This window comes from Genypterus blacodes, unplaced genomic scaffold (assembly GCF_046128005.1).
Source record: "Genypterus blacodes isolate CSIRO-AG114 ecotype Tasmania unplaced genomic scaffold, CSIRO-AGI_Gbla_v1 ptg000154l_1, whole genome shotgun sequence".
NCBI classification, from domain to species: Eukaryota; Metazoa; Chordata; class Actinopteri; order Ophidiiformes; family Ophidiidae; genus Genypterus; species Genypterus blacodes.
Window position 1 is genome coordinate 2,690,620 of NW_027466956.1, and position 27,539 is coordinate 2,718,158.

The 27,539-nt window shown below is 41.3% G+C and overlaps 3 protein-coding genes across 16 annotated transcripts in view; 2 read left to right on the forward strand and 1 right to left on the reverse strand.

Moving 5' to 3' along the window:
• Positions 1–888: 888 nt before the first annotated feature.
• Positions 889–5,692, reverse strand: vps29 (VPS29 retromer complex component). The gene is made up of 4 exons (XM_076166060.1): positions 5,594–5,692; positions 2,883–3,074; positions 2,065–2,300; positions 889–1,040 (listed from the first exon to the last, which is right to left on the reverse strand). The coding sequence occupies exons 1-4, from the start codon at positions 5,594–5,596 to the stop codon at positions 923–925; spliced, it is 549 nt and encodes a 182-aa protein (XP_076022175.1). The 5' UTR covers positions 5,597–5,692; the 3' UTR covers positions 889–922.
• A 415-nt stretch (positions 5,693–6,107) lies between these two features.
• On the forward strand, positions 6,108–14,368 carry eif5 (eukaryotic translation initiation factor 5). Of its 2 annotated transcripts, none has more exons than XM_076166020.1 (12): positions 6,108–6,200; positions 6,806–7,027; positions 9,066–9,345; positions 10,107–10,188; positions 10,756–10,928; positions 11,190–11,301; positions 11,421–11,548; positions 12,354–12,515; positions 12,825–12,986; positions 13,263–13,427; positions 13,638–13,778; positions 13,971–14,368. In XM_076166020.1, the coding sequence occupies exons 3-12, from the start codon at positions 9,274–9,276 to the stop codon at positions 14,064–14,066; spliced, it is 1,293 nt and encodes a 430-aa protein (XP_076022135.1). In that variant the 5' UTR covers positions 6,108–6,200; positions 6,806–7,027; positions 9,066–9,273; the 3' UTR covers positions 14,067–14,368. The 2 variants fall into 2 exon arrangements, with proteins under 2 accessions (XP_076022135.1, XP_076022134.1); XM_076166019.1 differs by having other exon boundaries at positions 6,186–6,297.
• A 1,789-nt stretch (positions 14,369–16,157) lies between these two features.
• Positions 16,158–27,539, forward strand: part of mark3a (MAP/microtubule affinity-regulating kinase 3a) — a 38,879-nt gene continuing 27,497 nt past the window's right edge. For 10 of the 13 annotated variants that reach the window (XM_076166031.1, XM_076166038.1, XM_076166040.1 and 7 more), the window contains exons 1-3: positions 16,158–16,737; positions 25,381–25,569; positions 26,280–26,333. In XM_076166031.1, the coding sequence (XP_076022146.1) occupies positions 16,687–16,737; positions 25,381–25,569; positions 26,280–26,333 (294 nt within the window). In that variant the 5' untranslated portion in view covers positions 16,158–16,686. The remainder of the gene's footprint in view (positions 16,738–25,380; positions 25,570–26,279; positions 26,334–27,539) is intronic. The other 3 variants (XM_076166032.1, XM_076166033.1, XM_076166034.1) reach the window with 3 other exon arrangements.

Sequence of the window (27,539 nt, forward strand, 5' to 3'; positions counted from 1 at the left end):
CATCAACACTTGATAAGATCAAATTGATCTGCAGGGTACAGTCCTACTTGTCAATAAAATGCTGCTGTGTGTAAACTACTGTGGAATTGCAAACTCGTTTCTTGTGGACTGCAACCTCAAACTAACAAAGACCAACACACAATATACACACACACACTGTCTATGACTTTATGATGATCAGTAATCGTCAACAATAGATTACATTACATTACATTACGATCATTTGGCAGACGCTTTTATCCAAAGCGACTTACATTACATTACCACCCTTCGCAGAGAGGGGAGCAATTGAGGGTTCGGTGCCTTGCTCAGGGGCACCTCGGCAGGGGCTCGAACCGGCGACCCTCCGGTTCCCAAGCGGAAGCACTACCCCCCTAATCGTCATCAATAGATAATTTCATGTCTTTTATAAAACGTTTGGCATATTTCATTATTTTCAAAAACATTGGAAATGGGAATATTTCCAAAGTAAAATCACAAGTGTTGGAGTGAAATTAGACCTTTATTGAGGGAATGAAATAACTGAGAGAGTCGACTACATGTAATTAAAAAGGTCTGTCGGTTACATGAGCACGACATTGTGAAGTGATGAAATTACACAAAAAAAAGAAGAAAGAAATGGCACAGAATATTTCTTTTGATTACAAATTACGTGTGACATAATTGCGTTCTCAACAGTTACCAAATGACAGCCCGACATATAAACAATATAATACATACTTCTTTTAGAGTTAATTTACTGCACAGTTTGTTACAGCATTGATGTTGTGGTCACGATTGGGGCAATGGGAGCACTGTGGGCCCCTGGTGGAAAGGAATGAAACAATTTAGCGAGCCATGGTAACACCCCCCCCCCCCCCCCCCCTCCTTCTCCCCCCCACCCCCAATAATATCCCCCCCACCCCTTCTCACAGGCTGTATTTTATGATTTCTTATATTCGATTCTCTCCACCTTCACATCATCGCCGATCAGCTGGTAAACATACGTCACCACAGTGGAGGCCTGGATGTCCATTAATACGAAAGAGGGGATGATGTTGCTGTAAGACAGAGGGCAGATGAGTTTACTTCCATGAGACTTCTGCATTTCCTTCGCTTTTTGTAGTAATATTAAAGAAGCATTTGTATCCAAACAGTTGGAATGATTGAAACAGAAAGGTGCTAGTGGCTTTAGAGTTCATAAGACCCATTTAAAATTTTAATAATATATATATTGACAATATCAACTTAGGTCCTCTCGTGTACAGGAACCTGGGAAAACACAATCAAGTTAATATTTCTGTGCCAGGAGCAGGTAATGTGTGTTTGTGTGTGTGTGTGTGTGTGTGTGGGGTAGTGATGCTCTGCATGAGACATTTCTAGATTTATTTGTTAAAATCCAAAGCGTTTGCGTGAATTTTCCATAACTTTTTTGCATTGAATAAGTAAAGCAACATTTGCAATTAAGATGTCATTGTAAACTAAATGTGTTACTTTAAGTACACTGTAAGTGTGTAGTGCAACATGACGAATGACACGCTTGTCAGATCAGATCACACCCAGCATGGCTTGTTTAAAACAATTTTTCTAGCCATTGTTAATATTAAATATAGACATAGATAATAAGTTTGTATGCATGGTGACAGAGTTGAGTGAGTCACTACCAGCCAGAAGCGTCTCATAGCAACTGTCAGTGGCTGGTTTCCTAATATGACACAAGAGTGGATTTCCGGGAAAATAAAATATCGCCATTGTTTTCTCTTGTCACTGTCTAACTTGACTTGGCAAGAAAGTGATCATTTTGTCAAATTTCCATGGCATTGCAATACTTTTGAGACCCTTTAATCATTTGAAGAAACACTTTCAGGCCTAGAACACACATTTTTCATCCCCTAACACCAATTTTAATGTTTAAAATAAATGCAGGAGAATTGAAAACTAAACATAAGTTGTAGGAATAAGCTAAGAAAACTACCTAAAAAGATTACCTTTTCAATCATTAATGAAAACCCTCCATGAAGTGCCTTTTATGTAATAGTTGTAATGAATAAACTTATTTAAACCCATTATGCCTTCATTCTCTACCTTTCCAGTGCGTTGTAAGCCCCAGTGGCTGAACCAGGGTTGATGTAGAACTTGTTCTCGTTCTCGAAGGCCTCAAACTTGTGCGTGTGTCCAGAGATGAGGATGTCAACATCCAGCTGCCTCTGGAGCAGAGCCAGACTGGCCATGTCACCCCAAGGAATCACCTGGTGGCCATGGATCAGACCGATCTTAAACTGGCCCACTGTCACCACCTTCTGTTCCGGATAGTTCAGGTTCTGAAAAAGGCGTTGGCGGGCAAAAGGTGAGGACAACAAAAAACAGCACCTCAGGGTTTCCAAGTTGTTTTTCAAGTATAAAATTAAGACCAAAAATACTGAATTACATGTGTAAAACAGGGATTTTCATTACTCTGCAATTCATCCAAGAATCTAACATAAGATCCATGTCCACCTGCCTTGCAATTAAGTAATAATTCCTATAATTTGTGCTAATTCTGCTGGTGTCCCTTGTAGCCTTCACTATTCTATTACTATCAACTATTCACAAGCAGCTGAAAGTTGCTGTGGCCACACCAAATCGGCCATCAGTTCATGACAATAGCAAAGTTAATATTGACCTTCTTTTTGCACAATTTGAATGTGTTTAGTCAAACATGTGTGATAGGAACGGACAAAGAATAAAAGGTTTTATGTTCATATGAAGTGGATTTTTGTGGGAAGTTGTTGAAGAAGTTATTCATATAGGTAGGGAGCACCCACCACTGTCCTCCACCTCACCAGTTACTCTCTGACTGCTGGGCCGTAGGACACTGCCCTGACAATCCACAGCAAAAAAATGAACAACAAGCACATACAGACCTCATCAAAGTCTCCACGGACTATGTGGACGTCTCCAGCGAGTGTCTTCAGGTAGTCATAGCTCTCCTTGGTGCACAGGTTGCCCGTGCACAGAATGTGCTGGATCTTCCCCGGGACCAACAGCTTCTTGAACTTGGCTGGCAGGGTGTTGCACCGGTGGGGGATGTGCAGGTCACCTAACACCAGGACCAACTGACAGCATTGCACAGACACACAGACTGGTTAGTATTCGACCAATGGGTGCCCAAAGGTTCAGTCTGTATTGCAGCCTGTGAAAATGGAGGTGGACCATGGATGGAGCCCTGCGGGATGCCTCAGGTCATTCTTACAGTCAAACTCCACCAAAACCATCATACACCTCAGTTATTTATAATAGGTCTGGTATATTGTTTGAGATGATTCCATATATTTCCATGTTGTTGCACACAAAAACTAGTCCAGATGAGAGTTGGGTTGTCATCCCCAGTTCCATTTTGGAAACAAGAGCAAGACTCAATTACCGCAATAACTGCTAACTGAATCTTTAAAGTCAATCACAGTAGCACATTTCTGCCCTGTCGCATTGTCATTTATCAGAAACTGATTCAGATTCAATAAGGAAAATAATTGATGAGATGCTTTCAAATCCACAACTCTAGTCCAGATCAGTGCTTTGCAGTTGATACAACATGCCTAATTCATAAAGCTCATACTGACATTCTAACTCCCGAATAAGCAACAGTTGAGCTCCGAAAACTTTACCGTAGCCATTTATTGCGTATCTGATATCAAACTGGGTCAATCATGATCATGTCACTTATCAATGTAATAACAGCTTAAGATGAAAAACACATAAATGAATTCAGATACACAATATTAGACACAAAAGAGTTAATTGTGCTTTCACAAAAACACATGGTGTCAAGTGAAAACAAAACACTTAGAGGCCTGAATGTTTATTGTAGAATGGTAAACCCATAATGATGATTATGAATGTATCTGCCATATGTCAGTCAAAAGTTACCACCAAACAGCAACAATATCAACTTTGATATATTTCTGTTACTCTGGCAGGTAACAAAGAAAATATCAAAATTGTGTAATTACCATGTGAAACCATAGATCCTACTATGCCTGATGAAAACAGTATATGTGTCTATGAGAACATATCTAGTCATTACAACTATTTATGGGACTGGAAAATGACTGAAATTGACGTACGATACAGGATTTCAGTTTCTTTGGCTAGTCCCCTTTGTGGATCCCTATGAGTTAAGTTAGTTCAGCATCAAAGCCCAGCACCAGATCAATGCGCTGCAAAATGCTGAGATAACCAGAAACAAGCAAACAGATGCAGTTGCGCGATACCAGCCCCGATCCCACTCCTGTGTTAGTGTGGCAGACAGGAGAGCAGGCAGAAAACAGGGCACCCACACACAGCCAGGGCACTTACCCGGTGACCAGCCTGGTTGATTGGAGACAGGTGGGGAGGGTGGCAAGAGGAGAGCGAGGGGAGCAGGTGAGACGGGTAGGAAGACGGGATGTGTGTGTAGGGAGAATAACACAAGGCGTGATTCAAAGATTTGGGTGGGAAAACATACAAAATAACAAAAGAGAGAAAAGATGACAAAGAGTTGGGACAAGAAGGGAAAACTGAAATTAGAAATTAAAAAGTGGATGGATTAAGCAGATATTAATCATTCCAAAACAAATAAAAGGTGAAATGACAATGTTGGGCTGAATTGGTTGTTAATGGTTAGTAATTAAGATTTAGCAAATATATAGCAATGCTAAATCATGTGGTGATGGAAATCAAAGTATTGATCTGTATTAAGGTGAGGAAACTTGACATAGTTAAGCTTAGATATAAAGTTTCTATCTTAAGTTCTTTTTGACGGAATTTGACATTTATTGCCCCCTATAAATATTAAGAATCTTGCTTTCTCCTGTTCATCTGGTCCCAAACTAAAATAGAGCACAGCAAAATCAACTTTAGTAGTCTATCTATCTATTGAAATGACTAGAAAATCAATTACTTTACAGGGGACAACAGGGAACGAATCAAGGGTCATTTTCTTGTTTTCAGTGCTGGTAAACATCTGCTACAGGACTGTTCCCCACACTCATGTCTCAGAAGCTCCTAAAACCAGTTCATTTAAACAGGAAACAGGGTAAAAGCATCTCATGTTGTTGTTCGGGCCTCTAAATAACACACAGCATAACATAAGATGCTGATTTATACAATGCAACACCATTTTCTCCATAGTAGATGTGTGTAAAATATATGGAGAATGAATGAATGAGTGTGTGGGGAAACTTGTCTGCTGGTTTACATGAAGTCAATGTTAGCCTGTTAGCTTAGCTGGCTAACGGGTTGGCTGTAGCTGCTGAAGTCAAAATGTCGATCAAACAAAGTGAGAGGTTGATGAAGTGTGAAGAAACAATACAAACTGAAAGAGCACCGTGCAATGGAAACAGTGACTTTAATGGTGTCTGCAGCTTGTTGCCTGTGGTTTTGAGACAAACTGCTCAGTTGTCATGTGATCGTTGAGCCATCACGGAATGAAGCTTCACTAAAACCCTCAAAATCAAAGCGTGGGAACGCGCTGAAACGTTGCTGTCACTTCGTTTACATCGCCAGCAGCCCTAACGCAATGTCAAACCAGGAAATGTTCTCGAAATGCGATTGCGTGTGTGTTAAATTGCGGCCTTCTCGCCATTTTCATACTCACCATCTTCTATTTTGCTGTTTCTGCTCAAGTTCAGGAAGCGTCTGTACGCGCACAGCGTCAAAGTCCTCAGCCAATCAGAGACAGCAACGAGGAAGGGATCGGTCACGTTTTGCTTGAAACATAACGCAAACGACTTCATTTGACCTTTCAAAATAAAATACTGAAGTTTGCTGTATCCAACTGGCAAAAATAGACCGGCCATATAAAACACAAGTATCATTTAGCAGACGGATTTAAAAATGTATGAAAGCAGTTACAGTGATAAAGTCATAATAAAACAGCTGGGTGGTAGAAAATGTTTTGAGTTAGCGAACATGTTTTGTATAACACTTACAGGAAATTGGGGCTACAAAACCACATACAATAATACTGATAGATTCACAAATATCCACTGATATCGTTCTATTGTTCCTCGTTAAATGTTCTTATCAAATGGACGCCTCTCTCATTTTATTCCATAAGCGTGGCTTTAGGTTGGCGGTATTCCAGAGGACTTTTAATGTTAAGTAAATGCTGGTGTCGGAAGTGGGGCGCGTTGGTGTGCGCTGACTTGCCGTTGGTTAGTAAAATCGTCGCGAGTAGCTGTATTCCGCAGAACCTTCGAGAGGTAAGGTCCGAGATTAAAATTTACCATGTATCTGCTGTACCTTCCCGGGGTGGATCGTAGACCAGTGGCGTAGCTTAAAAAGAGAACATGTTTCAAGGTAGCCGATTTTACAGATATTTGATCTAATCACATTGTCCTCAGCTAACTGCGTCGACAGTAACGTTAGCTGCGAGTCGACTGGAGTCTATTAGCATTTGGGCTCTGGCTATATTCTGGAGCGCTGTCGGAATTGTGTGTCTTCAACTAAACCGATTGAAGCTTCATTTTGGGCTAAACGTTCGTCTCGTAACTGTATTGATAGTGTTAGCGGTTGGATTAAGGGACCGATCCAAAGCATTTTTCATATTTTTGATATTCGGATGAAACACGTGTAACCCCAACCAGTTAAAACTGGTTAGAGCTAAATAACGTAAGATAGTTTTTCAAAACGTAAAGGTTGTAAGGGTTTTCTAATTTAGATTTCATGTTTCTTGTAAATGACTTTCGAGGCAACCGCCGAATGAAGTTTATTCGCCCAGCTAACGGTCTTAAACACCTGATGATGCTACCGTTCGCCTTAGCCATCGGTGTGAGTGGATAACAATAGCCTTGTTTTTTCCCCAAAGGTCCCCAAACCCCCCGAGGACGTTCCCCATCGCTTCTTTCTCTCCGAACCTGACAGCTGGATTGTTTGGACGCCGAGAGTGTGCTACTGTGCGTCTTTTGAAGGCCAAAAATCAACACCAATCATTCTGCAATCGATACAACACCAGCACCAGTACCGACAACCGTTCACTGCGGCTCTTGGACGATCAGCGTTGTGTTTATGTCTTTATTTTGCGAAAACGGTAAGATAAAAATCTTATTTTATCGTGTATTTTGTTGGCCATACGGGATATTAAACAGATGGGTATATTTAGTCTAATCAAGTAAAGCGACTGTCAGCGTTATTGCGTCATGTTTTCTGTGCCACTGTATCAAAATGGCGTCTTCCAGTCTCGTCACTCGTGTGCAGTGACGCACTCTGCACCAAGCGGCCAGCTAAGATAAGTTAGCCTCTCCTGAAATAGACACGACCCTCGAAACTCTTTCGTGACACTTGCAAACAAGATGTGAGTCATTTAATCTCCAGCGACGTTTTAATCCCTCAAACACGACGGGGGGAGTGAATAGTAGCTGGCCAGCGGTGGTAACAGTCAATTGTTGTTATTGGAAAGTAGTAAAAGCCTGTTAAAAGTAGATAAAGGACGCCAGAAACCAGCTTGTAAACCTGACCACGCAGTTATTCGATGATGATTTGCTATAAATTAAATACACGTTTATATTACTATGGAAGACCACAGGCCTGTGTAATGATGTGTTTGACATAATCTGAGTGAGGAATGTATAATTGTGTAAGCGCGGGGCCTGGTCGATGCTTAGATCGATATTTAAGGTCAATATTTTAATGCACCCTAAGCAAATGCAGTGTTTTTGTTAAATTGTAACATTTGCTTCTTATAAATGTGTATAACTGCAGTATGATAAATTTCAGTTTAAAAAAAGGTAACAAGATTTTCATACTGTCCCTGGTTGAGTAATTTTGAAAGAGGACTCAAAATGAAGCTAATTTTGGAATAAACATGACAAACCAAAAGGGTTTTGCCAACAGAAATTAAATTATGAAGTTAACATGAATTTAAAGTAATGATCGGTCATGGGTACAGGCCTAAAAATGCAGCCAAATCCCATTTCCTTGCTGCTGTGAGGTTGTTTTGTCACTAAAGAGTGCTAGAAACTCTTGGTCAAAGGAATAGGGCTGCCACACAATATCTAGCTTTATCACTTGATGGCTTTCAAAAAGAAATTGCTAAAATGGACTCAAAAGTCACAACATATGGCAACAAAATCCCTCAGTTAGCCTCCCCTTTAAATTAGACGGGGTGATTCAGAAGAGCAGAGGTTCAAACGACCACCTCAGTGCCCCTGATGAACCAAGCGTGGGTCATTTAATGCCAAAGAGGTTTAATCCTTTTGGCATGAGAGGAAATATCCACTACAGGCTGAATGGCCCACCGCAGTGAGGCCTCGTGTTTGTGACCTGTGAACAAGAAACAGCCTTACGTGGCCAAAGCCAGGGGCCACATTTTACCCTCCAGGGTCAGTTTGTTTGTCTTTTGTGACATGTACAAATACATTTCCTAAAGATTGAAGCCTTCAGCCAACTTTCCTAACCGAGGAGAAATGTTTATATTTGAAAACTTTGGCAATTCTGTTGGATATAGAAATCTAACACACCACAGTTAGGTTTTTGTTCCTAAAATTGTTAATGAACAGACCCAAATGAAGTAGAAAAGTTGGGTTTTTACAATTTACATGAATTGGAAATTGGATGGGTTCTGGAAGACTTTTCCTTTGTGGCGAGATGATTTCAACCCATTTCCTATACAAAGCCACTTGTTTCAAGAACATTCTAGAAATGAGTGTCATGCTCTGGAAACAGACAAAATGAGACAGTTCACTGCCCTAAATGGCTCACACAGTAAAAGGTTACTGCAGGGGGAAAGGACCCAGGTTTGTCTCTGAATTTTGTTTCCTGACTATGCACTTCCTGTCATAATTGCTTATCCTCTAATCACAGATATTTGTTGGATTTGGTTTGGTCAGCAGTATTTGAGTGTGGTGGCTCCCTTCTGGCCTTTCATGGTTATAATGCTTTTATCTAGATTTAAGTCAGAATATTGGAGTAAGATTGTGTGTTATATGCCTCCAATGTGTGGGTTTTTGGGACGCACTTGTACTTCAGCTTGTCGATTTAACTTCTTGTTGTTCAATTGATTGTTTCAGCCCTATTTATTGATTGATTTTAGTCATTGTTTCTGATCACGTGTCCCTCTCCTCTTTCAGAGCTGTTGCGCAGCCGTTGGAACCTGTGTGGTGGAAATCTCGCCTTCAAGCAAGGACCTTGCGGCCACAGCGGCAAAACATTTTTCATGTCAGAGACCGAGCGCGCTTGCAGTCGTTTATGTCATCCCCTTTTTTCCAGACAGAAGATCCCGAAAAATCCCCAACCAAGATCCTCTTATCTTACTGATAGTATTAACATCCAGCCAAAATGTCTGTCAACGTCAACCGCAGCGTGTCAGACCAGTTCTATCGCTACAAGATGCCCCGTCTGATTGCCAAGGTATAGCTCTAGTAAAGCACAACTTTGAAAAAAAATGGCAACACTGCTTCTGGATGTATGTCTGAATGCAATCATTGATTTCTCAGCTAATTGAATTGTAGATGGCAAAACACCTGCTGCCTCCCTGATTTTGGTGCAGAGACAAAGGAGTATAAATTGAAACCTTTGGCTTCCTTAAACTATTGGATAGTGCTAGTGTGGCTTGTTATGTTTCAAGGTTAAGTTAAGCAGTGGACTCTACTGTATAGTTGACTTTTACATAGAAGCTTGTGAAATACGAATTGGTTAATTCAACATTACTCAGCATTATTAGTCGACTTTTATACAGTAATCAGTTTGAGAATGTCTACCTAACTAGTTGTAGATCTTCACTTACCAAGCTTTAGAGATACCAGCTTAATATGCATGGTCAAGAATCTATTATACCATCCGTTTAATAAAAGTCCTTTACTGCAGCAGAACCAGTGACACTACCAGCACATCTTTCTGATTGACCTACTATTGCCCCCTAGTGGCGATGTTCCTACCTACATGAGCATCTCTGGTCACATGGAATCCACTTTGTTGGAACATTCATTAGAGAAGCTTGAAAAGATATCAGCTCAATATTACTTACTTACTTACTTATCATAAATGCTGAGTGGAATCTCACTGACTGCATTCTTTTAGTACTGTTCACCTGCTTATGGGGGCTTACGTTTCCTCTCACTTTGACCTTTGGTTTCTTGTGTGCAGTGTGTGAAATTCTTTGTCATTTCCAGGTCGAAGGTAAAGGGAATGGAATCAAGACGGTCATTGTCAACATGGTTGATGTTGCTAAGGCACTGAACAGGCCTCCAACATGTGAGTAATACTAGTTTTCACTCGACTTAATCGGAGTCTAACTTTATTTACAAACTAATTACAACCACAGTAGGATCGTGTGTCTCACCGGCCACCACGCTAACTCCCCACATCCGGTTACTCCAAATAAAGGCATTATTCCACAACACCACATCTCCCTTTCTTTGAGAACAAAGGGTGGACTACCTTTGTCTTAAGGGGTTTATTGTGCCCTTTTGCTGGAAGACCTTTCAGATGCGCTTCAAAGTTACAATGTTCAACATACTTTTTGTTTTTAAGTCACAAGGAACCATTTTGCCTCTAATTTGTCAATAGTGCAGATTGAGAGTATTCTGAAAGGACAAAAAAAAGCATAAAACTAGAAGTGTACCCAAGCTGACAGAGCTCCCAATGAGTGTTAAAGGGAGACAAATTTGGAATCTACAATAAACTGATTAGAGCCACGCCTAGTTAGAACAGATTGCAGTCTTGCATAAACCATGAAGGAAGCAATTTCAAAATGAGCCATTTTCCAGAAATGTTTTGGTGCCCTCTAACTTAAAATCCTTGATCTGATTCTCTCTGCAGACCCGACCAAGTTTTTTGGTTGTGAACTCGGCGCTCAGACCCAGTTTGATACCAAAAACGACCGCTACATCGTCAACGGATCCCATGAGGCGAACAAGTTGCAGGACATGCTTGACGGATTCGTCAAAAAATTTGTGCTGTGTACCGAGTGTGACAACCCTGAAACTGACCTGGTAAATTGTTCTATGTGATGCAACGCCAGTGTATTGTGTGACTCGCATGAGACAAACACCCAGTCTTGTATTTTTTTATTACAATTCCACAAGATGATGACATAGTAGGAAATGCACAACACACGCAGCACATTTTACCCGACAAACAGGGAAGTAAATTTGGAGAACCTGGGTGACAAATTGGAGCAGATAATGTGATGGGAAGTGACTTCCTCACTGGTTTATTGTGTTCAATAATAACTTTCTTTGACCTTCCCACAGCATGTCAATCCCAAGAAACAAACCATTGGAACTTCCTGTAAGGCCTGTGGCAATCGTGGCATGCTAGACATGAGACACAAACTCTGCACATTCATCCTCAAAAACCCGCCAGGTGAGAGTTTGGCCTTTTTGTCTGCTTCTGGCTACAGCATGGTTGATGTCCAAAAATGTTATGAACTTTTTATCTTCCGGTAATTTAGAGATTACAAATTGTTATCCTTTTTATAACAGAGACCAGTGATAGTGGATCCGCACCTGTAAAGAAGGACAAAGAGAAGAAGAGCCGCAAGAAGGACAAAGAGAATGGCTCTGGCAGCGGAGAGGCTGGAAGCGACGACTTCAATGCTCCTGAGGCTGTGGTGCGTTTGAGTCTTACTGGGCTTTGTGCGACTGAAAAGGCACCAGTGCTGAATCAAGAGACTTGGGATTCCTTTTTTGGTTTGACGCAAATTAAATGAATGGAAGCAACAAAAAAACTATAGGTAGCTTTGGAATGGTGATGCTATTCTTTGCTGTTGCTCAAACATTGCAGCCACTATATTCAGTAGGTTTATTTTACCATTATCAAATCATTATCAATTATCATTATTTTGTGGTACTTTGAGAGGACCTGCCCCATTTCCGTTTTGAATTGTATTTTTCCCAGGCATGATCAAATGAAAACACTTTCTAAACCTCACAATGAGGGAACACGGGCATTTGACCTTGCTGCTTTCCTCATTGTCATGGAATCCGAAATTTTTCAGACCTGGAAATATCATGGAAATTTTAAACTAATTAATTTTAAATGATCATAATCTTAAATGTGTGAAAGTTTTATGATTGTGATGATTTAACTTGTTGCTTGACCACAGCAGGCTGGTAGCTATTTCCTTGTCATCTTCACAATTCCAAAGAAATGTACTTATAATAACGCCTGGTTAGAGAGATGAGTTTGTTCCTGCTTGCCCTGAGCAAAACACGGATCCTGGCAGCTCATTTAGCAAATCATGTTAGTCTGAAATGTCAAGTGTTCTGCCTCTTCTCCATCCTGTTAAACACAAAATGAATTATCATTTTGTGTTTCCTAACAAACGTGCTTTACCACAATCAGTCCTCTGCAGAAAGCGTCAATAAATTCAACTTTTCCTTGTGGCTGACCTTTCCTTGCTCTCTCTACATTAGGATGGAGATGATGATGACGAGGACTGGGCAGAGGAGACCACAGAGGAGGCGCAGAGGCGACGAATGGAGGAGATCAGTGATCACGCCAAGAACCTGACGCTCAGCGAGGACCTGGGGAAATCTCTGGAGGAGAGGGTCGACCTGTTCTACAACTTTGTCAAAGTGAGGATTCCTTTACGGTTCACTGTTCATTTTTTCCCCTCGTTTCCTTTCTTGAGGCTTTGGCTGTGACTGACAGTTGAGCTACCAAATAGTAGTTTTGATTTTGAAATCTTGGTAGGATGTTTTTTGTTTTTTCGCGGTTGTTTATCGTGAATATCCATTTAATGTCAGGAAAACTATCCATTCAAATCCAACCATTTTAAGACAGATGCACAAAATACAAGAGCGACATGAGTGTAATGTCATATCAATGATCTCACACGGATATTTTTATTTGCATCCACTTGACACCTAACGTTCTGTCTCCAGCGAAAGAAGGAGAGCGGAACCATCGATGCGGCCGATAAGGAGATCTTGGCAGAGGCAGAACGTCTGGATGTGACGGCTATGGGCCCCCTGATCCTCAGCGAGCTGCTTTTCAACGAGAACATTCGTGACCAGATCAAGAAGTACAAACGTCATTTCCTGCGAGTAAGTTGGCATTTGATCTTCTCCTGCTGTCTGACAGGCACTTTATGTCCTCAATTATGAAGGATCCCTATTTGTTATGTATGATGGTGCTTTTTCTAGTTTGTAGTCTACTCTTTAGCACAAATCACAATAAAATAAGAACGTAGAAGCTTGAAGTTGGCAGGAAGGTGATATTCTCTCAAGCTGAACATGTGAAGTCAACTTTGAGATTTACACCTGATTTCGGTTGGTGTTTCTAATCTCAGTCCTCCTCTTTTCTGGTTTTATCCTGTCCAGTTCTGTCATAACAACAAGAAAGCCCAGAAGTATCTTTTGGGAGGATTTGAGTGTGTGGTGAAGCTGCATCAGGTCCAGCTGCTGGCCCGCGTTCCCATCATCCTCAAAGACCTGTACGACGCCGACCTGCTGGAGGAGGATGTCATCTTCGCCTGGGCAGAGAAGGTGTGTGTCATAGAAAACACTGAGTTTGTGATGTGACAACCTGCTTTCAGTCTCTCCGGTTCCCAAATAGTTAAATGTTATATTCTACAGGTATAGCTACTTGAGGACATGTAGTGAATGACATGATCAGTTTGGGGATTGAGTGGCTAACTTGAGTCCGCCCTGTATTACTGTGTTGCTAAGGATGAGCCTGTTGCATTCCTCCACCAGGTTTCTAAGAAGTACGTCTCTAAGGAACTCGCCAAAGACATCCACGCCAAGGCTGCTCCATTTGTCAAATGGCTGAAAGAGGCAGAGGAGGAGAGCGAAGGCAGTGACGACGAAGAGGAGGAAGATGACGAGAATGTGGAGGTAATGGCTGCAACGTTAGGGAGTCTCACCTTTTGTGCCGTCACAGAAGTTAGGTCCTGTTGGTACTGAAGATATAAGTTTGAAAACTAAAGGCACAGCAAGACGTTTGTTAATAAATTCATAACTCCAACTTATGTGATATCCTTCTGCTTTAAGGACAACTTTTAATTCTTTGTCTGTTTAATTTTGCAGGTGGTGTACTCGTCTTCTGCCCGCGAGCTGAAGGTGGAGACTGTGAAACAAGACACACCTGACAAAGAAGACGACATTGACATTGATGCTATCTAACACTTTGATGATGATAATGATGCTTCTTGTGTTCTGGCTTTGCCTCTCTTGATTCCCTGTGTGAGCTGAATGGCTGCCTTTCCCTCCTTCACACCTCCTCACCCTGTGCCCATCTTCCCTTTGCTTTGTGGCATGACTTAACTTAGCGCTTTACTCGCTGCACATTAACTCTGTAATTTTGAGATGTATTCAGTAAAAGAGATGAAGTTGCTTTGGGGATTTTAATCAGTGGGTTTTGGGATTGTTTGACTGCACATTTTTGTCTGTATTTTTCCAGTCAATAAAGAATGAATGTTTTGCTATCCACAACATAATGAATTCTTTGCTTTTTGAATGTTGGGATTTATGAATGTTTACTGCACACTTATTCACACAACTTTCTTTTCTATGCTCAATTAATTGTCATGTTATATGAAGACAGAAAATAAAGAGCTACAGAAAAGTAGAAGTTTGAATTTCAATTTTCATATACTACATATTTAAGGACTACTACCTCAAGTTTAAGCGCAAAAAGAGATTTCTGTACTTACTGGCCCGATCAGGCGAGTGCCCAGTGGGTGCCTTCAATACTGTGCTGAAACGACTTCATCACAGAACTTGAAAAGCTGTTGGAGTCATATTTGAACAGGACTCGGACATGACTTGAGTCACAATTGTCTGACTTGAAAAACTCAGACTTGTCACTTGTCTTGACCAGGGCTTTATTGGACTTTCAGTAAGAACGGGGTTACTTCATTTTCATACGCAATTCTTATAAGGTAGCCTGCAACCCAAATCGACAGGATACATAACTATTGTAGCCACATGTAAGTAACACTCTTAAATAGTTCAGGGCGACCATTTAGAGGAATTTTGCCACTGTTGTATTTTTGGACTAAAACCCATCCATTTTCTACCACTTACTGAGTTTGGGTTGCAGAGACAGAGTTATAAGCAAAGCTACCCAGATATCCCTCTCTCTGACATCCCCAGGGCATTTCATACACACCTAGCTTCTTGCTAATGAGGAGCTTTTTGCTCAATTACCTCTGCCACAGAGATGGGAAAGTCTTACCCTCTTATTCTCCCTCCTCCACAAAGAACGAATTGGTCAGATTCAGGGTGGCCCAAAATATTCCCTCCACCACCAGTCGACTATATTCTCGTTCTGGGCGGCAGTTATCCTCCCATTTTGAAACCTGATAGTTTGCCAAGTCCAACCCATAGCCCTTCTTCTTCTGACCAAACTGCACCCATCATCGGGTTTTGCTTTCACAACCACTTCGGCTGCTGTCCATCTGTCCTGTGATATCAGTCGGCTGCTTCAGGAGTCTCCAAAAAGAGAGTCCAAAAAGCCTTCTTCTGTCTGATGGCCTCCTTCACTGGTGGTGGTTCTATTGCCACTGTGACAGGTCCTGGCTACATTGTGGCTGTTTCAATAATGGAGGCTTTGGACTATGGACACATGGACCACTCGGGCATTGAAGATCTCATGGACAGGTGCTTCCACCAGGTGTTACTAGTTCACCCTAACTACTTGTTTGGGTTTACCAGGTCTGCAACATATACACATTGTTATCATTGTTAGGCCCTAACTCCCTAACTATGGCCCTAAATTATTATAATGTATCATGGTTGACATCTGTCGATCACTGCATTCAAATAAAGTGATTTATAACCTATTTTATGATGTGCTGTGTGTTTTCCTGGAGACAAGAAGCACCGTTAATCTCCAAATCTGTATTTTACATATATTAATTAAAAACACAAACATGATGGGGTGGCAGTGGCCTAAATTTGGGCTGCTCCCAAAATTATCAGCAGGGAGCACCCATTCAACTCTGCCCAGTGTAAGCAGACTAAGCCCTGAATGTCAATGATGGCAAGCGATGCCCATGCTGCTTGCATTCCTTTTATAAAACATAAATGTGCTGCTAATTGGCGTCCATTTTTAACATTTCAGAACAAGGGCGATTGTTCTATAATGTATCACATGATTAGTGGGCTCACCACACTGGGATGGGGAGGTTTACGAGGTGCTTCTAAATGCATCATACAATTCGGAAATCTGAGCATGCAACGACTCCGTGAAGGCATCTTAATCCAGCCCTGTTGAGGAGCCATTTTGGTCCCACCTAACACAGAGCGAGCTGCTTCACGTTGGGCCCCGGAGATGGAAGAAACCGAGCCGACGGCGAGTATTTAAGCAGCTCAACCCTTGGGAATCGATCCAGCAAAACCCAACGGTGAATCTAGCCGACATGGCTTGTTGTAAGAACGAATAGTTTTTTGGTTGAAAGCCTGGGAAGTGGCAACCGATAGCGCCTTATCGTTTGGTTACTTCACTGACTTCAGTCCAAACAGACTGACTGTGATTTGGTTTGAACACAGGCCATGTACGGCGTGTAAATATCAAATATAACATTATTATGCACTCCAGTGACAATTCGCCATTCCGTAACAGTGCGGCTGCTCGGAGTTAACACGTCCGGTCTGCTTTGAACATTGTCACGGTCCATGCTGGGGCTGTTTCCCCAGAGAGAGCTGCAAAGCACGGCAAAGCAATAACTTGATTCTCCGGCCTTTCTTGGACTGAAAAAGGTGTCTTTGGATTCTAGACATTGAAGAAGGATAAGTAAAAATGTCATCAAAAACTCCTCTACCAACGGTCAACGAGAAGGCGACTGAAAGTGTAAGTATAAATTGCTTTTTTGATGGGTTATTTTGTGTACATATTCCTACCATTTCCAAGAAGACGTTGTGCTGAAACTATTGCCAATTAACGATTATTCTGTATGGTTGTACTATTTTTTTCGCACTCTGGGGGCTTTCACTTTGTTGTTAAATCGTAAACAAGCATATCCTCTACGTCAAACACGCCCTGGATTTTTCTTACACGTCCAAACCGCGATTGACTTAAATAGAGATGGGTTTCATTGGTTTAGTTTCAATGTGTTCTCAAACAGGATAAGCTTGTGATGCAGGCTGGATATTTAGGCCCGAGCACGAACAAAACTACAGCACTTTGCCTGCTGCTTCTGGCAGGCAACAGTAGTTGGACTTCAGCCTTGCTATTGGTTCACCCAGCTGTCAGGCAAAGGTTTCGACCGTTCAACTTCCAAATATGGGCTTCATTAGTTCCACCCCCTCGTGACAAACGGAATACGTGACGTGAAATGACAGGAAACAGCAACGAGGGCCTCCGGATAAAGTTTTCAAAATAAAAGAAGTCCCCACCGATATGTTAAAACACGTAGTTAGTAAAACAAAGCAACAACAACAAAGCACATGAAGACAATTGTTAATATCTTAAAAATTGCGTATTTACAGTAACAAACACCCAAAACAAAGTAGATCCAGATATGGGATGGTATGTTTGTTTTTATTGAATTTGAGGAGGTCCAAACACACGTTTAGTCGTCCAGTAGTCTTAACATGTCACTGGCAGCTCACATTTTTCTCAATGGAATGATGTTTTACTGTATAATGTTACAAATGTAGATGTGTTGAATTGGAACTGTCAAGGATAGAGTAATAAGCACCTGAAAATTGATGAAAAGTTATCCACTCAAAGTTTGACAATTGTATTTCGTGTGCCTGACTGTGTTTTGGTGCTGGCCTGTTACTGTTCGATCAATCAATCGGTTGATGGAGGGAAAATTACCAATCTTGATAATGGAGCTATCGGATCAAATAAAAATTGTTGCCATTCCCTTCTCAAATGTTACAGATGAGTGTTACTCACTTTAATTCAATAATTCCTGTTTTTGTACCATCATTTAGGCATTTCAGAAATCCTTCTTTGGGCCTTAGGAACACGTGATAGCGTATGACATTTTATACACCACACAATTGGATCATAATGATTAATTAATAATTGGAATCATAGGATCAGTAGGAGCCTAATAATGAAAGTAAGCATGTATTGCAGCACTACCTTTTAAACTAGTTCATACTGTTATAATCAATCTTTCCTATGCGCAGTCCTGAATATGGTACTGGTGTTTTAGTTTAGTTAGTTTGTCTAACGCCTAGAATACATTTTCTGTCCTATAACCCTCAACAATCTAGTTGTTAGTCTGATTTTATCGAGTCACCATGCCAGCACAGTCGGCTGAAGGGAAGGCTATTACAGAACAAATAGCTCTGAAGATAAGATGTGATGAAATGTCATTGATCACGGCAGATAAGATCAGGCCTCTGCAGCTAAAATTGTAAAGATTCAGCACTAAATGGATCTAACGATTAGCCTCAAGTGTTTGTGATCATTAAGAAAATGGTAAATATCAATATGTCTATCACAAGTTCCAAAACCTAAGGTGATCCCTTTTAGTTTGATCTGTTGTCAAAAGGTGTTTGCATTTTTAATAGAATGAGGCAAACGCAGGATTTGATATTCATACAATCTATATATTTCGGCATTACTGATGCCTGCACCTCATTTGGCTCTTCATCTTGTCCAGCATTGAACATTTTGCTTGACTTGGGCCTCTGTTGGCTGCTTAACTCCGTGTAGCCTATATGCAACCTCTGCATGTGCACTTCAGTTTACCAGATCAAACGGTGTAAAATATCCAAAAACAATAAAATACTGACTGTTCTGGCCAAGTATTTGGGTATTAAGTGTGCAATGGAAAGCTGTAATAACTTTGAGCTTCTGCTGAGAGTCTGAGCTTCTATCCTGAAAATTGTCGATAGTTCCTATAAAACCCCAGGGCCGAGCCGCTTCAAAGCCACATCTCTTTCTGCAAGTAGATAAAGTGAGCAAACATAATGTCACTGTTTCATATTCATATTTCATTAAAAAGATGACAGAATGAGCTCAACAACCAAGTATATTTAGTTCAACACAATAACATCTGTAAAACCGTTTTAGAAGGATGTTATAGCTCAGGGGGTCACAATTTCAAAGCACATAGTCTGAAGAATAAATCCCATGTGGCAAAATCAAAGTCACAAATAAAATGCAAACAACAAAACTCTGATTGTAGACGCAGCAGAGCGAAGCCTTCAACACTGCAAACAGTGTAATGCACGTGAGAAAGCGTATGTGAATTTGATGTACTGTCACCAATTGGATGCAAGATCATATTGATTGTAGCCAATCACGTTGAGCTGCCAACTCGGCAGGTTTGTGGGACCTCACACACTCGCCGACCTTTCCCTATGTCTCAACCCTGTGAATGTGCTGAGAACCGTGGCAGAGAAACAGACTGTGTATGCATGTATGAAAAAGAAAATGACGTAATTGTTATTGGTTATGTTTTCTTAACCAGTTAATCAATGACACCTAATTATAGGTCCATAGTTCAACCCACTGTCATTTTAGCCATATATGGATTAAGGAGAATGGTCATAAACAAACAATAACTGATGGAGGGCTGTGCTCCCTTGTTTATCTAATGCTAAATTCAGACTGCAAGCCTTACTGCTCAATTCCAATTTGCTTGTATCCTTTCTTTTGTGATGCTGTTCACATTGATCTTTGAATGTGGCATGCGTGCAATCCGAGTCCGGACAGATCACACCCCTGAAGTGACCCATCTGGGCAAAAGTCACTTACTCCAGGCTCGCCTAGACAAGAACAATCATCCAAACATAGTGGCTGCAGAACTACTCGATTACAAAATTGATGTGCAATGGAGGTTGCAGACACATCACTATGAGGGCAAGGAGGTGAAAGAGGGCTAAGGATTTAATGATGGCTTTCTATGCAACCAAGGTAGCTGCTTCTGTGGAGAGAGTTAGAGATGGGAGCCAGGGGTTTGACAAAATCTGAACCCCGCAATCAGGCTAGATCTGTATGACGCATTCCGCTAATCAGAAAGATTTGATAATGCGGACACGTGCACGTGCCCGTAAAAGGGGGCGTGTCTGCAAAGACGAGCCTACACGGCGAAGCAAGTAAGAAGCGTACATTGATACTGTCTGCATTTTGCCGAAAATCTGTAGCCTTGGTCAAGAATATCCTCGAGGCCATTATCTTGATTTTGTCGCAACCTAAATATCTTTGTCCCGCTTTATACAGGGATCCGCCTAAAGACACGTCAAATGGTCGTGCAGATACTTTTCAAGCAAAGGGATTGGTCAAGAGGCGACTCTTTACATTTCAGCCCGACTAAGCTCCAACCTGTGTTAATGTTGGCGGCAAATTTTTATTTAGTTGTAGTCTTTTGACTAAAATGTCGACTAAACCATAATATTTTAGTCGACTAAAATTGTGTTTAGTTTAATGGACTGTGCTTGTATTATACTTACATTTTACCTCAAATTTACCCATTTATACACTGATGCAGGTTTATACCATGCGAGGTGCCGACCTGTACGTCAGGAGCAGTTAGGGCTTCAGTATCTTGCTCATCAAATGCGCTCGAGGAGCCACGCCACCCCTCATACACTCAAACGTAATACATGATGTTTCTCTAGACTTTATTTGATTAGAATCTCAGTATATAGCCCTGGAGGAAACGTCTATCTGTTTTTTTATGGAATATGATATTAAGGGTTGAAGATGAAATGCAGACACAGATTGAACTGTTGTGACATGGATTATCTTTTTAGCATTTTCCAATCGGATACAAATAAAATCATGTCTCAGAAAACGATAACACAAAATGAGCGTAAGGCCTTCTCTCCTTGAATGATAACATCTAACCTGTGAGCCCGACGGCCTCCTCCGTGCTCTGTTGTTCTTTGGAGTCAGCATTGTATTTTTAAGCACTAGCTGTACTAGCTTTATTTACGCTCAGTGACCCGTCGTCCTTGTCGTCGGTGGCCTTCTGCAACTGTGAGGTGAATAAGGGGGGGGGGGGAAAAACGCATTCAGATTTTTCTCTCACATCCACTCCTCTCTCACGCAGACACACAGATCCAAGTTGTCTCTGTACCACATTTCCGCGCCTTTCTCCCATCATATGTGGAACATTCAGTATACTAAATTTCTTGCAGATTGCATTATTTTTTTATTGGACAGTTGTATTGTAACGAGCAGAGATTGATTGACACGCTAAAGATAGCACTTGTGAGGTTTCGCTGTCATCTACCAGACGTGCTTTACCTTGGCATGAATGTTGCGGTGGCTCATCTACAAATGCTGGCCTCAGGTTTGTCCCTCTTTTTTTTTTGCCCACACGGTTTGCAAATGGTCTTTTTTTTTTCTTCCATGCCAAGGTTATATGTATCCGAATGTCACTCCTGCTCTTTCTCCCATCAAAAGCGGACATTTTAGCAGTGTTATGGCAGCTCATTGTTGTCTAGGCTGCATACTGGTCCATTTGTCCAGTAGATTTGAGTCAGAATCACTTGACTACTAACACACTTCTGATATTGTTGTTATTCCTCTTCTGTTGTTTTTAAGGGCAGTTGGCATTCCGACTCTCTTTCCAATTCGTCGCTCCCCAACATTTTCCTCTGGTTTTAATTTGTTTAATTTAGTTATTGTGTTATTTTTCGTCAGTGTAAATTGGTTATTGACCGAAACTATGACTAAAACCAAATGGCTCCAACAAATTCTGCTCTGGATGAGAATGGCTGTGCAGCACGAGTTACCATGGCGACAGAGTGAGATCATTAGTGAGTCAGCTTCGTGACATGGAAAAATCCGACTTGAGCTTCAACATTGGTAGTACAGGCCCCAGGAGTGGTGGTATGGGGCTGTGGATGACATCACCGACAGGGAATTCCTTCAGAATTTCAGGATGTTAAGTTTTGACTCTCTGTCAGCGTCTTTCCGCAACACTTTTGCGGCAGGATTCTCAGTTGAGGCCCATATCCCTGAGGAAGCACCTCTGACTGTGGTTGTACTGGCTCGCAACAGGGACGTGTTACCGCACACCGTCCAATCTCTTTGATGTCGCCAAGTCCTCTGTCTGCTGGATGGTCCAGAAGTTCTGCAGTTGCTGTGCTGTGCGCTTGAACGGCTGCGTCAACCCAAATACCTTTGAGTTCTCTAACCTCATTGTCCCTCCACTAAAACACCGCATCACTGCTGTCCTCCATCTCTTTTTCTTGTTCAGAAGCCCCACCAGTGTGAAAAGATGACAAATTAGGGTTAGGGTGAAACGGCTACAAGAGTATCATAGTAAAATGTTCACTTTACTTCAATTCATTGGTAATTATTGATACATTTGAATGACCTTTTTTGAATAATTATCAGGTGTAAAAAAAGAAAAGGTTGAATGTAACCACTTTATTTTGAATTGACCCACCTTACTTGGCACATGTGTTGCCATAGCGCACATGTAGTCATTTTGATGTAATGAAACAAATTGATATTGTTTTAACATTTCAGTTTTATATAGTATTAGGACACATGTGTTTTCTGTTTGTCTAAATTATGCTTTTCTAATTGACTTAGAAAGTATTTATATTATTGTTACTAACACAACCTTAGTAATTTGTCTGTGGATGACTATGAAACTACACTGCTCAAAGAATTAAGGGAACACTTCATCACAATATAACACCAAGTCAGTTGAATGAATGGCAATCTGTTAATTAAGGAAGGACAAGTGCTTGTGAATCAATTTTACCTGCTTTGTTGCAAATGAAAGTGATAACGGGTGCAACGGAGAGGCAAAAGCAAGACAAGCACGTGGTGACCGCAGACAATTGCTCCCTTTTTATTCTTCCTGACTGATTCTTTTCTAGTTGTGTGCTCTGCTAGTGTCCTTGTCACTACTGGCAGCATGAGGCGATACCTGCAGCCCAATCAGGTTGCACAGGTAGTCCAGCTTCTCCAGGTTCACAGGTCTGCTGTGTCTCTCAATAGCAATGGAGGAGATAACAGGAGATCTGGACAGGGCATTAACCCAGGAGCAGCACTGGTATCTGCTCCTTTGTGCGAGGAGGAACAAGAGGAGCACTGGCAGAGGCCTACAAATTGACCTCCAGCAGGCTGCTGGTGTGCACTCATTTTCCCACTCACTTTGTTTTTTCTGTCATGTCACATGTCAGTGCAACAGAACAGTACACCTGTTGTATGATTGGCTGTTGCACGGCACTTGTAGCACCCTTCGTTATCAAGGGAAATGATAGGCTGTCTTTTAGCCAAGGAGGGAGCATGATTGGGGCTTCTTTTGCTAAATAGCTTGCATATTTGTTTTCATTGGCTCCGACTGTTGTGGTCGTATCGTCACAATCAGATATTTATCGGATTCAAATACCACATATGAAAGGGGCCCAAATCTGATGTGAAAATATGGTAATCCATGTGTTTTTGCTGTTCAAACTGTTCTTAGAGATGTGATCCATGTCGAACATGAGCACAGTCAGATCTAGGCCTCTTTATACCTGCAGTCAATGCAAAAGCAATGTAGCCTTAATGCTTTTAGTTTGAAAGAATAGTGTCTGGCTCTGTTGTGGTTTCCTGTGGTGAGCTAGATGTGGTTTGGTGTGTCCCACCTCCAGCTGTCTCTCCTCCCTCTCCGTCTCTCTTCTGGTATTGGGGCACTGAGTTTGGGAAAATCTGGTGCGGTGGGATTCTCCTTGGCTACCAGTGGAGCCAAGCGTCTCCCTCTCAAAAAAATGACTGTTTCCCCTGCCTCCAGTACACACACACACACACACACACACTGTGGCTTTGTGAGTAAGGGACAAAGAGAAAGGGATCAAATGAAACAGGGATTTTACACAGGAAGTTGTGGGATGGAAGGTGACCAGGAAAAATGATTCTAAGGGATACTCAGAGATTTCCGTCTTTCACGATAAGCAGATGTCGCTGTGTCTGTGGTGTTTAGCAGTGACCTTAGCCTTCATGATGGCGTTTTGGTGACCTTGTGGGTTGTGCAGGGCTGGAAAGTAGTGGGGTAACTGTGTATATGTATTTTTTCAGAATTCAGATTGGGTTCTGAATACATCAACTTCTTTACTTTCTGTTAACATTGGTAGATAGAAGTGGATAAATGGAGATGCTAATCTTAAGTACAAAATTCATGCATATGTTTCCTAAAAGATTTCTACAGCCATGAAAATACAGGGAAATAATATTTGAAAAGTTCCCTGAAATACATGCTCATTGATAAATCAAATGCTTTCTACATTTCTACAATAAAAAAACAAAAGAGATGGATGGGACGGGGGGGGGGGGGGGGGGCCGGGTGGCGTCAGACATTAAGGTCAAAACGGATCCTGACACTTTCATCCCATATCTATCAATTTAGTGGCGCTTTCAAAACGACGAGGGAGTCCTTCCTGTTGTGTTATTCCTAGAAGTTGGGTGTGTTTTTAAAAAGCCACTAAAAAGCTCTTGAAGGCGCTGTAAAATTGTAGAATAGCACCGAGGTTGCGTTCTGTTCCAAAATTGTATGTTGTCTTCCCTTGAAATCAGTGAAATTTGCGGGAAGCGAGTGACAGCAAGGGACCAACTAAAGTTGGAACTGAACAGAACTACCAACCAATAAAAGGAAGTGTTCCCATAACATGCTTTCCTCCTTGTGAAAGGATAGAAGGCTGGAGAGAGATGAGATGATGGCTGCACTGTGGCTGTATCAAAAGACTAGATGAAAGCGTTTCCTGTAGAAAATGCGTAGGAATACCTCAACTGTCATGCTGAGCAGCTTGATATAATGGCTCATAAATTATTATTTTATTAATGATAATGATAGAGTAAGAAACACAACAAGGGATTGGCGAGTAGTTTCTTTACAGCCGTCACACTAATTTTCCAAAAGAAGAATTAAGTGAATGTATCCTAGAGGAAGAGGTAAACGTATGAAGTTGCATTCATGACACGCTACTTTTAATGAGGTCCAGTGACTATGACAGTGAAATAGTAATAATGTCTGCTCATTTAGTCTTAATGGATCACTACAGAATGTAAATGTTGAGGCGGTAACGTCAGATTGCACACGCAAGCATTTTGGGCCGTGGCTTGAAGGGAGGAAAATTGAGTGAAGAAGGGAGGATCTGAGAGCCCTTACTTATTTTGGAGCCAAATGTCACTTGGTTTGGAAGCCATCTTGCCTCTGGGTGTTTTGGGGATTCCCCCTCCATTCGAGGGAAGAGAACATCGACGTTTCTGGTTGAATCCGACTTGTGTTGTAATCAAGCACAAACAACTTAACACATCTCCCTCCACAAAGGCAGCCTGTACACGGTTGGTCCCCCATGCTATTCCACTTTTGACAGAGCTGTGAAAGTGCAAAGTGATAAAGCCTGAATGCAGTCATCCTCTGTGCTCAGTCGATGCAAAGCTTTATTTTCCTATCTGGGTACTGATCTATAAATATCACTGTTTTTGAGTACAATACTGCGGGTCAACATGAGTCACTGCTAATTCATGTGGATGATTCACAGGAAGTATGGTTCTCTAAGCTACTTTGTCTTTTTTCCACAGCACACTTCTCACACCAATGGCCGACAAGACACCAGCACGCGTTCTGCGCGGTCCGGGGTTCGGTCTCGCAGCTCCGGAGCCGACGAGCCGCAGCAGCCCCACGTCGGCAACTACCGGCTGCTCAAAACCATTGGAAAGGGCAACTTCGCCAAGGTCAAACTGGCCCGACACATTCTCACGGGCAGAGAGGTGAGAAGAGTTTAGCTCATAGACCCCATGATGAGAATACAGAAAGGTTAGGAAATGAAGTAACCGGTGAAATTCTGAATTAAAATGTTAAATCAACATATTTAGATATTGGAAGTTAAAGATGACAGAATATCTGTCATATTGTGGGAATAAATATACAGTATTTGCATATTTTTGAAAAATTTTCAAATGGAATTGGTGAGCAGGTCATTTTGTACATATTGCATAAAATTGAAAATGTTATGGTTCTCTGGTTTAAGCATGCAGTGATTTTACAAGACTATAAGTAAGAACTGTACAAGATATTAAATGTACAAAAATCCCCCAAAAAATTAGAATGAATAAGAAAAAGAAGGGCGCTCAAGTTTGGGATCTTTCTCATTTATCTGCCTGATCTGCCTCTATTGCAATTCTTCCGTCTCAGAAAATGAAACCCTTGTTTGCAGATGTAAACTGTTCATACAGATATGAAATATTGAACAGAACAGTTGAAAAGATCTATGCAACAATTTGAACGCAAATGTAGCGTGTGTATTTTATCCAAAGTTTCCCTTTGACAGTGATTTGTGTTCTCTGGCTCAAGCTCTCATTTTCCCTGTTCTGAGCTTGTTTACGTTCTTCTCTGGTTCATACTCTTCCTCGCTTTCACACTCCTCCTTGCTGTTTCATTTCATTACCTCACTTTTCACTGCTGTTTTCTCTCTCCACAGGTGGCAATTAAGATAATAGACAAGACACAGCTGAACCCGAACAGCCTTCAGAAGGTAATTCATCCCCTTCTCTCACCTCTCACACACACAAATACACACTCACTCACTCACTGCAGCAGATTTCATTGACTAATTCATGAACCAAAACAGATTTATTATTAATTGTGTAAATGGGGAGCAGGGCATGCTGAGATGGAGCATGAAGAAATACCTTTTATGCCGGTTTGTTGGTTTGATGACTGTAGGGTCGGGCCATGAAACAGCAGTGATAGCTCTCGTGATAGAGATTATACTAAACTATATTATATAATCTAATACATACTCCATAAATTGGTCAATAGAAGAATATCTGTTAGTGTGAGAGCTGTAAACCTCAACAGAAGAACAAATGATTATATTAACATCTGTAAGTAGTGGCTGTTGTCGGCAGCTCAACCTGTGATGTTATTGTTGGTAGTATGCCGAAAGTTTGGCTATTAAAAGTCGGATAAAAAACAGACCAACCTCCATTGTAAATTGTTTCAGAGATCTCTGCTGACCTAAACGGGTAATACGACCAATTTGTCACCCTGAGCAATTTAATCCGCTGGAACAAGACTTTACAGTCACAAGCTCAGGCCAGTACACCCCAGCAACCAACAATAGTCTGCTTTTACCGGCACCGTGCCATAGGACAAAAAAAAGACACAAGGACATTCCTCGTGCAGTAACACTGCCAATTGCTAAAGCGTTGACAATTGGCATCGTCAACCCTGAGGAATTTGGTAATGTAATGAAAGTACAGATATGGACTGCCTGGGTGTAAATATTGCTCCCATGCCATGCTTCCCTACCTGCACAAAGGCTGTACGGAGGTGAATGAGGCAATATTTTGTTTATTTTAGAGATGGAACCTAAGACTTTATTGTTTGGTTTTACTGTGAATAGTACAGGCTAGGGGGGTAGTTTTTAATTGATTGCATTTGTGAAATAAGAAGCCTTTTATTGTCGTACTTGATCAGTAATTTCATCCAGCTGCATTGGAACAACCAGGTTTACAGTTAAACTATTAGACGTTACCATAAAAAGGAAAAATATGATCCAATCCTGTTGTCTCAGCTCTTACATTAACTGTTATGTTTTGGGCTTTTGTGTTGAGTGCATGTGAGTGTGTGCGTGTGTGTGTGTATACTGTATAGATGTTTATGAGTGTAAGAAATCGTGCATACTTAAGTATTTTGTCGAAGACCTTTAAGGCCAAAGTCCTTTCATGAAAATATG

Bases quoted from the DNA above. Each gene is read 5' to 3' on its own strand.
- vps29 (XM_076166060.1), bottom strand. The intron at 2,301-2,882 runs GTCTGTATGTGC...CGCCTTTTTCAG, and splicing joins TCCGTGGAGACTTTGATGAG to AACCTGAACTATCCGGAACA. The intron at 1,041-2,064 runs GTAGAGAATGAA...TCTGTCTTACAG, and splicing joins GCTTACAACGCACTGGAAAG to CAACATCATCCCCTCTTTCG.
- eif5 (XM_076166020.1), top strand. From the start codon at position 9,274: ATGTCTGTCAACGTCAACCGCAGCGTGTCAGACCAGTTCTATCGCTAC. The intron at 9,346-10,106 runs GTATAGCTCTAG...TGTCATTTCCAG, and splicing joins TGCCCCGTCTGATTGCCAAG to GTCGAAGGTAAAGGGAATGG. The intron at 10,929-11,189 runs GTAAATTGTTCT...ACCTTCCCACAG, and splicing joins ACAACCCTGAAACTGACCTG to CATGTCAATCCCAAGAAACA.